A 13,482-nucleotide genomic window follows, 5' to 3' on the forward strand; every position below is an offset into this window, starting at 1 on the left:
GGGAATGTTACAGGTTTACATTTAAAAAATCCAACAAAACCCCTACCTTTACGGCGGGCTTAAAATACCGCTCCTCCCCCCCAAACAAACGAACAAAACCCGGAGGGCTCTTAGTGTGAAGGAGCTGGAGGAGCACCCGGCGGGCACAGCAGCACCCGGCGCTTCCCGGCGGCCACGTGCCCGCGCCGCGCTGCCGGTTGGGCGGCGCTGGGAGGAGCTCCGCGCTCCGGCGTTTGGACGCGGACGGGGCGTTCTTTAAACGGGAGTTCTGCTTCCGAACGGAGAAAGCGAGAGCGGAGGCCGCGAGGCGTCCGAGCGGCGCGTTCCAAGGCGAAGGATTCGCGCTTACGATTTAAAACCGAGTCGTGGGTCTGAAGGACGGGTACGCGTTGGGCTTGTTGCAAGCGCAGGGCGGCGTGGGGGGTTAAGGCCCCGGGCAGCGGTTGAAGACGTTTCAGTGGCGCCACTGGGTGGGAGGCTCCTTCGAGCTGATAGAAGCCGGCAGATAACAGCTCGCTATTGTTCTCCAAAAAGCGGATTCGTCCCCCGCGTGCACTGAGTCAATCATTACCTGCTCGGAAGAAGCACTGCTTATTTTTGGCAGGATTGCACAAGCCCGGCTGCGCGGTGCTTTCCCACGGATCGATCGCACGCACGGGACCATCCTTCCGCACAGCGCTTACAGAGTTAGTAACGCCCCGGTGCAGTCTCAGCAGTCGGTCGGTAGTGTTTGTACCGTTACAATAGTGCTGACCTGACTTCCACTGCTACGCCTGCTCATGGGAGGGGTCTTCACCCGGGCAGGGCTGCTCTCGACCTGCGGGTGTGAATCTTAGCTGTACATCGAAGGTAGTTCAGCAAAGGATGCATGAACCCAGGGTTTTCTTCCCAGGTTGTCTGTCACAAGCTGTCCTCATTAATGTTCAGTTCAAGGCCTTCTGGCTCTGGGAAGCCCCTGGTTAAGTATTTATTCTTCTGATACCTAATACAATGGTAGCTTTGTTTAGAATTAGCCTTCAGCACTGTTAGATTTATACCGTATGGCCACCGCTTCTTTTATCTACTTAAATTGAATTCTGGGTGGGCTCAGGCGGGTGGGAGGGTTTGGTACAGATCTCCACGCTCCTACAAACCAACAGCTGTAAGGTTCTTGTCTGAGCTAACAGCGTGGGGCTGGTGGCACTGCCCGGATCCCAGCAAGAACAGCCATTTGGGAATTTCCTCTGTGTGTTCCTCCACCAGCTCTTGTTCCTTTCCCTGTGGCATCATAGCATGGTTTGGGTTGAAAGGGATCTTAGAGAGAACCTTGTTCCAACTCCCCTGCTGTGGGCAAGGACTCTCCCCACTAGAGCAGGTTGCTCAAACAATGGAGGGAAACCCAGGGTGGATTTTTCGTTGGAGCTGTGAATTGCTTGTGGGGCAGCCGCAGGAATGGCAGCTTGCCATGTATGACAGCACTTAAACAGACTCAGGTGTTTGCATCTTGGTGAATGTAATGAGGTCAGCAGAACAGAACTTAAGAGAAACATAGGTTGTCATGCTCATCTGGACTGATTTTTTTTTGAGTAAGGGAGGAAAAGCCTCATAATGCCAATAACTGGCCATTCCTGGAGAGGAATCTCTCTTGGACCACACTTAAAAAAAATTAAACTGAAGGGTGGTATTCCCCATTGCACTGAGCAGCAGAACATTTCAGCGTCCATTCGTTTTCAGGGAGCAGATGAGCTTGCTCCATGCTTTCATGGGGTCAGGCTTGCTCAGTCTGGAATACAATTCCTTGAAAACATCTGGGGTATGAAACTGAGCTTTTTTTTGAAAGAGCTCATGGCTGGACCTCCCTCATCCTAGAGGAGCCATGTGTAGGTAGAGAGGTAGGGGCAGGGTGCCAGCCTGGCCTGGGGCAGCTGCAAATGCTGTCACTGCCAAATAAACTGCTTCGGTTTTGTGAAGATGCATGCCCAGTGTGAGAGTGGTTTTCATCTACTCCGAAGCGCCTTTTAAAAGTGGTGTCAATTTCACATTTTTCTATGTAAAATCTATTTTTTAATGTTGGCTACTTCCAGCATTGCTGGCAAGTTAAGAAAAATAACTCTCCTGTGCTCCTTGTTGCGCTTCTTTGAATTTCGGTAGCATTTGGGGTACTTTTTTTTCCTTTTAGTGCAGTTGTTAACATTCTACTTGAACAACAATAAACACAGGGCTTGGAACTTCCTGTGACACAGGATATCATGTCACCATTTTCTTCTTGAAAAAAATTGTCTTCATGCAAGCACTCCAGGGGTGTTTCTAGGGAATATCCAAAATATTTGGAGTTGAAGGCCAATCATAATACATAATTCTTGTTGGAATATTTTCCTTTCAAGGCCTGAGCAGGATGTCTTTAGCTAGTTCTAGATTTTCATGCTGGCCCTCCCACTTCTCCTGGCTTATCTCAAATGAAATGCAGCCCTTTCCCTTACCTCACCACCAGTGTTCTTTTTATCTACTCTGCAAGACACACAGATTTCATGGAGACACGTATTTATCCCAGACTTTAACAGAAAAAATAAGAGAAATGGATAACTGCGGTAGCGTTAGTCCCTAAACTGTTCTGGGTACTTGATTTAACAGTGAGGTGAGACGTACCTACCGCACTTCCCCTTTCAGTTTCATTCTGCCTTAGCAACCCAAATCCAGACAACAGGGGAGGCAGGAAATCTGGGTTTGAGACACAGTCTGCAGGGTCGAAGAGGGAAACTTCTGTCTGTATTTGCTCATAGTTCAGAGATAGAAATACTGCAGCCTTTTGTCACTAAAATAAACAAACAAAAAAGCATCACCAGCAACCAGCCAAGAAAAAAACAATTTTCTTTACCCGTGTTTTACATTTGAGTTCTATTGGACATAAAGCTGTGGCAGTGTTGAGAGCCACATAAAAAACATGTTAACACCTTTATAACTCATTCACAAGCTGACCCTAAAGCTGGTTTATTTAAAGTATTCGGTTATTTGTAGAATAATGCCCTTTACCTGCTGCCTGGGTGTCTTCTGAGATGGAAAGGGATTTCAGGAGATGGATGCTGGCATCTGGTGAGAGTTTGTGAAAGGGAAAGGTCTTCCTTTCCTCTCCTTCTTCTCAAGCTGGCCGTTAGGAGCAGGGAGGGATTTTTGGTGCCCAGTAGTCCAGATCTGCGTTAGCTGCAGCTGCTGCACTGCAGAATTGAAGCTGGGAATTATCTCCTCCTTTTCTCCGCCCCACTGCTCCTCCCAGCCTCGTATTCAGGCCGGCGCTGGGGCTGGCAGCACAAGGCCAGCGAGCTGCTCTCACAGAGCCTCGGTGCCCAGCAGCCTGGGACTGCAGCGTGTTCCTTGGAGAACTGAGCTTCCATGGCGGCCAGGAGGAGGGAGAAGCAAGGACTGCTTCTACGGAGAGCTTGTTTTTATCTTGTGCAGAGTCGTCTTTGTAGTGGGATGTTGAAATTTGACACGATGCCTGTTTGTTTGCAATAGCTGCAACCCTCGTAGCAGAAATTCAAGTGGGAAACAGAGGGGGAATCCAGAGACAAGCCAGCAGGAGAATTAGAAACCGTGACGTCGTGTCCTCCCTCCTGTGCCGGAGCAAGCAAAGAAAGGAGAGGTAGAGGAAAAAAGACTGAGCCTTGCATCCAGCCGTCACCCTGACAATGTGTCAGTCAAACGCCCTGCAGGGACCCAATCTGCACACAGGGAAATGGTGAGATGCTGTAAAGCTTTATCTAACCCTCCACCCTCTTGCTACAACCTCCATAAAGTTAAAATTCATGTCCGGAGGCTGCGTTCAGGGAACGGCGGCAGCAGCAGCTGTGCCGGGGACCAGCACCCGCAACTGGAGAGCCCGGGCCCGGCTGGCTCTGCCGGCGGGACGCCAAATAGGAGAGCTCGTTTCAGGTACTGTGTGGTGTTTTCTGCTTTGCAGGAATAGTGTCTGAAGAAAGAAACAAGGGAGGGAGGATGGGAGGGTTTGTGGGCAGGAGGAGCGACAGCCATCTGCAAAGCTTTTGTTTGGCCTAATTACTATAAAGCTCCTTACGCGTTGAATTGACAGAGAAGGGCATGCTGTTATATGACAAGGGGAATGAAGAGGGTTTCTTTCCTTTCTCTTGTTCTCCATCACAAGGAGAATAGGAAGATTAGCCAGGGACTGCTCTGAAACCAGGCCAAGTAGCGGGGAGCCCCAGGGCTCTGGAGCGCGCTGCCAGGATGCAGCTCAGATGGGATTGGTCCGCCAGCAACTGCAGTGGAGGGGGGAGCATGGCAGGGGAGCGGGACCCTGGGGAGCGGGACCCTGGCACGATGCTGAGAGCCTGGCACCGATCCTCAAGCAGACTGCAGGCTGGCAGGTGATGAGTGGGAGGGAGGACATGGAGTGCCCATTCCTATTCCCATGTTGAGTCAGTCCCACCTCCCGCTGAGAAAGCAGCTTTACGCCTGCTGAGACAGCACTTCATCTCCTTAGGTGTTGGCTGTTATCTTGTTTTCCTTGCATTGTGATGCACAGATAATTCTCTGAGTTTTTATGTATTAATTTTTTTGGAGGAAAGTTGTATTCACTGCAGAGAGGATCCCGGAGCCAAAAGCACCATCTTGCACAAAGTGGTGACAGATGTCACCTGCTTATGTGATATTTTAATTCTGACCCAAGTTTTGAAAATAACATGTTGGGAGGAAAATTTCCTTTTTAGATTCCCAGCTTCTTTCCACCTTGAAAATAAGTAGTTCATGCTTCATGTCGTATAGTCCAGTGTAAAGGAGAGCTGTTCAGAGCAACCAGAGCGTACCCTTCCAGTCTGTGCGCACATAGCTGCGTTCTGGTTGCAGGCATTCCGTCTGCAGCAGAGTGGGGAGAACGCTCCCAGCTAGGACTTAAGGCAGTGCCCAGAAGACTTGAATATTTTGCCTTCAGGTAGCCAGGCTTCCATTTGGTAATGCGACCTGGACAATGTCAGAAATGGCTTAGTTAAAAGCTTCTTCATGAGCAAAGCCAAAGAATAAACAGGGACCTTATGGGCCTCTCATCTCAACCTCCTGCCACAAGGGTCTGAACTGAGGTACACGATGCCCTCTGCTAATTAGAGGAGCGGCTTTTCCCATGGAGAGTTGCACGTTCAAATTCTGCCTACAGCTACTTGTGCAAAATGAGTTTGCTTTCAGTTAGAAAATCCAGTATATGAAAAGTCACTGGTGCAGTTGGTAATGAGGCAAAGGAGGGATTGGTCTACAGAGACTGCGTTATCTTGCAGCACTAGCAATATCAGCTTTGTTTCATGTGTTCTCTGTTCAGCACTAAGGGTACCCAGTTAATATTTAAGACCTGGAGTGACGTCTTCTGGAGTCACTTATTTGAGCATTGTATTAACTAACTCAGGGGTACCATTCCTGTTGTTTATCAAACGCTTGTTTCCTCGAGTCAGTTAACAACCAGCAGGTCTGTGTACAGTTGACTCCAGTGTCCCATTTAAGACACAATCTAGTCAAGACTCCTTCAACACGAGCTGTCTGAGAGACCTCGGTTTCTTAGATTGCAAGGATTTCTTTAATTAGTTTCTGCTCTTTCCTCATTGCTGCTCCTCTGTACAGTGCTGGGATTGAAGTCCCAGTATCGCAGGGTCCTAGCTTTCAGACCATTGCTGTCCACTTTGCCTGTCCTAGAGCTGGAGCAATCAGGAGCAGCATTTTCTGGGGTGTAATCTTTGGATATTTGGAAGAAGGATCTTTGCTCTCTGTTACTTGCATTGTAAACTATCGTATTATGTTGTTACTTGGATGAAGGATATTTTATCGGTCCCCTATTTTGGGAAGAACTTGCCAAAATGAAGGAGTAAAGACTTGCAGAATGGATCTTTAAGTAAAGATGAGTAGGAATAAATCACCCCCAGCTACCAGAAGCTGGGGGTTCTGATGCTGACATGGCTGACCCTCTGATGTTGTGTATGTAATCTTTCAGGTTGCAATTTCCCCAGCTGGCCCTGAGGCGAAGGTTGGGCCAGCTAAGCTGTATGTCTAGGCCTGCTCTGAAACTCCGTTCTTGGCCTCTGACTATTCTCTATTACCTTCTGCCTTTCGGTGCTCTTAAGCCCTTGACCAGAGTGGGATGGAGGCCTGTGAGCAGGGTAAGTGCGAGCAGGTCTCTTGTGCTTCATGTCTGTTAGCTGTGTGGTGCTGAAGGGAGCTGGCAGCAGCTGGGTGGAAAGGTCCTTAATATTAGAACAGGCTGAGCATCACTAGCGTGCAATCAGAGAGATGCAATCCATCCCTTTAATTTTACTGTTCAGAATTGTCGTGACTAATTGCTTCACAGATGAGTCCTTTTTCAGTAGCAGAGAATTTTTGTCCTCTCATGATCATGGTCTACCCACAAAAATCAACACAAACTTCTGAATTCAGTCACCTCAAAGTATGAGGGCAAGGATAGGCAGAGCACGTTGCTCATCCAGTTCCCTTTCCTGGCCACGCTGAAATGGACTCCTGCTTTTTTGTATAGAGAGGGTTTGTTTTTCAATTACTTTTTTTCATATTTGTAATTCAGCCCTTCCAAATAATACACTAATGCAGATCTCTGCTCTGACACTGTTGAGAGTAGTCTGTAGGAAGCCCTGCACATGGGTATTCTCTACATCTGTAATGCAGTTGCAGAATGCAACAACCACATTCGTGTTTTGACTGAAAACTGTGACAGAATTGCAGTTCTCCTGTTTCCTTTCCATAGCTGTTTGGTTTCATCCCATCAGCTTGAAAACCAGATGCTTTGGAAAAGAAGGATTATAGGAAATACCAGTGACAATTTCTGTGACTTTACAGTTGCACCTGTATGCTCTCAGTGTTGGTGGGAAACTGAGCAAAAGTGATGTTAGAAATTAACACTGTATAAGGCATGTCAGAGTGGCAAAGCATTTTTTTCTTCATTAGCTCAGCTAGAGCACTGTTGATTTAGAAGTTTTTATTTGAAGCAAGATTAAGTTGGTTGTTTATTGCTGAAATGTCACTATTTTCATGTGCAGAATGGTGATTTCTGAGTCAAATCTTATTTCACTGTGTTTGATAGGATGGACAAGCTCTCAGCCAGCGTGTGCTTGTTCGTGTTTATTGTCATATTGTGCGAGACCTGGTAGTGAAGGATATGATTGAGAATAAATGATGAGTCTTGCTAAGGAAAAAACAAACCAAAGACAATTTAAAAATAACTAAAAAAATCTTGGGAGTGAAATATAGCTGAGTTACACTGTTTGAAAAACTGCTCCAGATTCAGCAGATAACTACTTCTTTTGCAAAACTGGCCTCAGAGGGCTCATTCTCTCTGTTGCCTCCTACATGGTCACACACACACACACGTTTTCTGGCTGACTGTAGGTTACTCAGACCTCAGAAGCTGGAATTACCGACAGGAGTATGCTGTCATCTGTCCCACTACATCCATAGTATACTTCTTACCAGCGTTGTTTCATTTGGTTTTTCGTACTATTAAAATGCATGCTTTGGTGTAAGCCCAAGGGTAAGCGTATTTCTACAGAAATACAGGCCCTTTACTTTTGCAGTTATCAACTTCATTGTTGTGGGAGAAGGAGTAAGGCTGGCATCAGTTTGTACCAGTTTAGGTGCACTGACACAGGTATATTTCTTCAGCTGTACGCGTATTATCAGAGACACTGGAATGCAGAACATACTGTCATTAGTAGATGCATTATTTTTCTGTCGATTTTCATTTGGTTGTTCACAAAGAGTAATTTATGGTTAATGTTAAGCCCATATGAGAAGTATTCCACTACCACGTGTGAAATACCTTTTCTGTTCTTGTGAGCCTCACGTGGGGCAGTTTCCAGTAACTTGATTCTGAAATGTTAGCCTGCAAGGGAGTAAGGTTTCTGGCTTTAGTATCAGCTTATAGTAAATTTCATCCTATCTCTCATTTGCTGTCATCAGAATGGAGGGCATGAGGATCTAAGCGCAGTGTTTACTTTTTTCTCTGCTTAAAGGCTACTTCATTTGTGCCAAGGGAGTTGTTAGCAGGAACAGCTTGATTCTTTTCTCTTTATGGGAAGAACTGAGTGGCGTGGTGTAATTAATTCTTCCTTCAGGTTGCTCTGTACAAATCGGTACCAACTCGACTGCTCTCGCGAGCCTGGGGTCGTCTGAACCAGGTGGAGCTGCCCACGTGGCTCCGGAAGCCTGTTTATAGCCTGTACATCTGGACGTTCGGTGTGAACATGAAGGAGGCAGCTGTTGAAGATCTGCATCACTATAGAAACCTCAGCGAATTCTTTCGCAGGAAGCTGAAACCACAAGCACGGCCAGTTTGCTGTGTGCACAGTGTGGTGAGTAAAGGGAAATGCAAATGTCCCCCCATGGAGAAACTTGTCTGCTTGCTGTGGTGGATGGAAGGATGAGGAAAGCATGAATTCCCACTGCGTTTCCTTTTTTTTTTTTTCATCTGTGCTGTAGATTAGTCCCTCTGATGGAAAGATCCTTAACTTTGGACAAGTAAAGAACTGTGAAGTGGAGCAAGTAAAAGGGGTGACTTATTCTCTGGAATCTTTCCTGGGACCTCGCATCAGCGCAGAGGACTTGCATTTTAGTGAGGGTAAGTTTTGACCCTCGCACCTGTTGTGCTCTGCCCATTCTAAGTGTTCCTAGACATCAAGAGAAAATACTTTTCCGTTCCCCCTCATGTTTCCAGGAAAAAAAAAAACAACACAGTTCTGATATTTGTTACAATGTTGGGGGATAAACTTGTCACTGTTGTAGTCCTTCTTTCACATCAATAGCTTGCACTGTTTGACTCGTTCTAATTCGCCCAGTTTAATTGCTTGGTTCCATTTTATGTGGTTGTATTAACAATTACAAGTGACTCCAAGGTCTGCCACTATAACAGCAAAGTAGCATTCCTGCTGACAGATGGTGTGTCTGAGCACCTGGTTAGCAAAGATTGGGAGCAGGCTGCTCCCTAATGCTATACCTCTGCTGATATGTGCTGTCACCCCTTGCGCTGCACCTTGAGCAGTGTCTTCAAGGCCTTCAGTTTTGATAAGAGCAGCACATTTTGCTAAACTGGAGAGGGGACTGGAGAGACCAAGTTCTGCAAACAGCAGGCTTATTTTCAACAGGATCCCAACAGAGAACTTTAAACTTAAGACCTCTTCACAAATTCTGTTACTTCAGAGGGTGGCTTTAGGAAAACATCTGTGTCTCAGTGGATTTAGGTTTTGGAGTTTATCTTCCCTAAGCAGCGCAACAGAAACTGATGAATTTCCAAAATGTTTAAAATGGCACAGGATCTAATCTCATTTTGTAAAGGGAAAAGGATACATTGAAATTTTGGATTCTTGGGCCTATTTCTAGTCTTATCAACACATGCAGGCTGCGTTTAGCCCTCTGCTATTACCACTGTTTCTAATACAGACTGCTCAGCTACAGTACATGATGGCATGAAGAGTACCTTTAACTCCTTTCTTTCTATGCAGCCCCACCTGGCAACTCATTTCAGCAACAACTAGTCACAAAGGAAGGGAATGAGCTCTACCACTGTGTAATCTACCTTGCACCAGGGGATTATCACTGCTTCCACTCACCCACTGACTGGAGAGTGTCACACCGCCGTCATTTTCCAGGTAGGTTTCTTTTTCTAGAAAATTAGTGCAGAGCGCCTATGGATGGAGGCACTGCTACAGGCCACTGCTGGATGAGATGTGCCAGTGGAGCAGTTGTACATGTTAGATAATGGGAGCATGGTGCTGTCACACATGGTTATGAATTCTAAGGTAGCATACTTCACCAGAATTAATCACGCGTGAATGGTAAAAGCAGTAATATTGTAGTCAGGCTTTCCTAATTCTTGGAAGTAATTGTTGATCCAGTCTGATCCTGTTCTTTCCCAGGAAATGAACATTTAGTCCTTTTCCTCTGTAACAGGGAAAACAGTCAGTGGTGCTCCGGATTGCATTCAAGTCTTCAATGAAGGATGAGAGTGGTCTTTGGTTTCCCTGTGACTCTGCTGGGAAAACTGTAATATGAGTCCCTCCTGAGCAGTGTTGATCTTTCTGTGACACTTCTGGTGTTACTACAGCCTTGGTTTTTAATTGCTATGTCTGCATTTGTCTCTCTTCCTACAAATACGTGACAGTTGCTTACTGGACCAGCTATGGTTGCACAGAAAACACCGTTCAGACACTATTACAGTACTGTTATGAGACAAACAGTTGAGCTTGAATATTTTCTCGCTGTTGCAGGCTCTTTGATGTCTGTGAATCCTGGAGTCGCTCGCTGGATCAAGGAACTGTTCTGCCACAATGAACGGGTTGTCCTTACAGGTGACTGGAAACATGGCTTTTTCTCTTTAACAGCTGTAGGAGCAACAAATGTGGGCTCTATCCGCATCTACTTTGACCAGGTGAGTAAGATTGCTTACAGGCAGCTTTCTGGTTTTGAGTGCTGAGGTTTGTAAAGCATAGTGGAAGAACAATAAAAAATCAGAATTCTATTAGCCTGAAATTAAGATGCTTTACTCTGCTGATGTTTTGTGCTGACTGTTCATAGGCTCTAAGACTGATTTATAGAGAGCCACCTGCCGTATAGACTTTTATCTCTTAATATTCCTGTTGCATTTTTGAGTGGTAAGGTCCTGCATTGAAAATGCCTTGATACCCAAAGGCAACAGCTATACTGATGAATATTGAGTATTGAAACTCTAGAATAACAGTTTCTTCCTTCTCTTTACAGGACTTGCATACCAACAGTCCACGTTACTCAAAAGGTTCCTACAATGACTTTAGCTTCATATCCAACAACAACAAGGAGGGAATCCCCATGAGGAAGGGAGAACATTTAGGGGAATTTAACTTAGGCTCAACTATTGTACTAATCTTTGAGGCACCCAAGGACTTCAAATTCCACCTTAAAGCCGGACAGAAAATCCGTTTTGGAGAAGCACTGGGCTCTCTCTAGAAACTCACACAGCAAGAAGGCTTTATATACAAAGCACTCTTAACACACCGTGGAGTGTTTCACTTGACAAGCATGTATCACTCAGCAGGACCTGGGTGAGGAAAACAGAAGATGTCATTTCTGTGTTCACTTTTAAAGTATTTGGCCTGTATTTACATACTGCTGCTGAAACGCAGAAAGAGAAGAATGAACATATATGTTTCAGGTACAGTTGCCTTTAAAGATATTGACTATGGAAGTTTCTGTCCTACCCTGTGCCTGTAGTCTTTTGTGTTCTCCCCCTCAATGTGCCACAGGATAATTATGTTCATAGAGCTTATAAATTCCTTTTAAGCCTTCCTTGACTGCAGGAGCAATGGGTAGGGGTGGAAGCAGAGATTAGCTGTATTTAAAGGGATGTTGACAAGTTGAGTCAGACCTTGTACCTTAGATAGGAGTTATCTTTTTCAGACCTTGAATAACAGATGTGTTCTCATCTTTATTCTAAAATACTCGTCTGAAGTTCTTATATAAAATGCACAAGTGTGGCTTCAAACTCCAAACTAAGCAAAATGCACAGAGAGTATCTGTACAGTAAGTTACACACCCAATTTATTTTCCAATGTTAGACAACTTTCAATTCTTTTACCTGACAATGTCCCTTTAGAAATGGACTTTGCACTGTATTTTAAAGCTAGAAACACTGTGTCTACATTCCATACGATGAAACTAGTCATCTTGGGATTTTATTTTTTTAAATATTAGCAGACAGATCCATATGTCCTATTTCTACTCCCTGGTTTTATTTTGCTATTCCAGGCCTTAAGGATTTTGTTTGTATAAGAGAGAGTTCACTTCTTGAATTAAGAGTTGGAAGACAGATGTTTCTCCTGTGATTCTATGTTTCTTCGCTGTTGCTTTGTCATTAAATTCTTGAAGAATTAGTTCCTCTCTTTACAGAGCAGTTTCAGATACTTCAGGACCAAATTTTACTGCATGGAGTTAAATGCCCTATGCACTGACAGTGTGTTAAAATGTGGCAGATCTTTGAAGCAATCTTTGGCCTCCCAGCTGCCAACCTGGCTGTCCTATAATGGACTGGCAACTATTTCATCTTAGCTGAAACATAAAAAGCCACACCTGCTCTGATTTCTGCCCTCATACTTAATGATAAGAATGGGCTGGGGCCCGAATGCTTTACACTGAAACTTCATCTTACAGTGAAACTTAAGAATCTTGTTGTAACTTCATGTCAAGAAGAGTCAACAACCTCACACCTTGGATCTGCTGAGCATGGCACCAAAAGCCCTGACAGAAACTGTGCCAAAGTGAAGAAGAGAAATTCCATTTTAAAGCAATATATTGATTGGTTTTAGAGATTAAACTCTTCCAAGTCCAGACACGCTAACACTGAGAACTGTCTTTGCTGCCCTGAGCTTGCCGGAATGGACATGCTTATGAAACTTGCCTTTTTGATCTCTAAAAAGATTTCTCATACTACTTTCTTGCTTGAGCCTTGGGTGTTTTTTTTTCTGCTACTTCAAGAAGCTAGTAGGCTTTGACCAGCTGTGATTTCCTTAAGAAATACTTACCTTTTTTGTATGCACTGCAGAAATCAGAATATAATTTTATTGTACACGTCCAGTTTGCCAAGTCCTGTATGCTTAGCTTGTCATCAGGAAAGAAGGGATGGTAAACTGTGTGTAGCGATGTAGTCCAGCTGTGACTCAAAAGATGATGGTGGCTGTTCAGGTGACAAGCAGGAGAAAATTCATTTGGCTCTGAGAGTCAGTGTTTCCTCACTTTACAGGGGGAGGAGTTTGAAAGCTTGAAGTGGCTCTCAGCCACCTATCACGTTAAGCTTCTTGGCATTAGCAAGTTTACTCCTGCAGCAGTATATTACCATATACAGGTTCTAGAAATGTGCGCTGTTTTAAACCACTGAAAGAAATACTAAAGCAAACAACAGCCCCAGGGGCTACAGCTGTGATTAGCCTCAACTTCAAAGTCAAGTTAATAGTAACACCTTTGTTCCAGTGGATGAGAGATAAATGACTGAATCTCTTCCTCTCTTTTCCATTGGGGTCGGTGGCATCCAGCCACAGCCAAAGCAACGTCAAGCTTTAATTTATTGCTACTCAGCATCATCATCGTCTGCAGTAGCTGAAGGTCACTGTTAGGCAGTAGGAGATGGGCTACCTTATGTTTGCTTTAATAGAAGTCTTAAGAAGAGGGAGAGAAGTCTGTGTGCGAGTGGCTGGTTTTGTGAAGGTCTTAATGCTGTACAGAGCTAGCTAATTAACAAACGTTACTTGCTATGCAGGGGTCAGCAATCACCCTGGAAGTGGAAGCAAAGTTCCTAGAGGGTACTGATAATGCTGTGAATTTCTCCTGCATGGAGAATCCATTGAATTCTTCAACTGTATCAGTAGCACGGTATTTTTGTATGTCAAAGTGTATGACTTACTGACATGAACTCATTTAATTGCAAACATTTTGAAATAAAGAGTCTTATCCGTGTTGCTTATCTTTGTGAAATGTCAGATTAAC

General features: G+C 44.9%; 1 protein-coding gene across 6 annotated transcripts in view; it reads left to right on the forward strand.

Annotated features, from left to right (window-relative positions):
• Positions 1-13,459, forward strand: part of PISD (phosphatidylserine decarboxylase) — a 24,239-nt gene extending 10,780 nt beyond the window's left edge. For 2 of the 6 annotated variants that reach the window (XM_021413215.1, XM_021413216.1), the window contains 5 exons: positions 8,091-8,327; positions 8,455-8,593; positions 9,474-9,620; positions 10,239-10,399; positions 10,729-13,459. In XM_021413215.1, coding sequence (XP_021268890.1) covers positions 8,091-8,327; positions 8,455-8,593; positions 9,474-9,620; positions 10,239-10,399; positions 10,729-10,953 — 909 coding nt within the window. In that variant the 3' untranslated portion in view covers positions 10,954-13,459. Of the gene's footprint in view, positions 1-3,281; positions 3,907-5,962; positions 6,129-8,090; positions 8,328-8,454; positions 8,594-9,473; positions 9,621-10,238; positions 10,400-10,728 lie in introns of those variants that run through there. The other 4 variants (XM_021413218.1, XM_021413217.1, XM_021413219.1 and 1 more) reach the window with 4 other exon arrangements.

The sequence above is a fragment of the Numida meleagris genome, chromosome 14 (assembly GCF_002078875.1).
Source record: "Numida meleagris isolate 19003 breed g44 Domestic line chromosome 14, NumMel1.0, whole genome shotgun sequence".
Classification (NCBI taxonomy): domain Eukaryota; kingdom Metazoa; phylum Chordata; class Aves; order Galliformes; family Numididae; genus Numida; species Numida meleagris.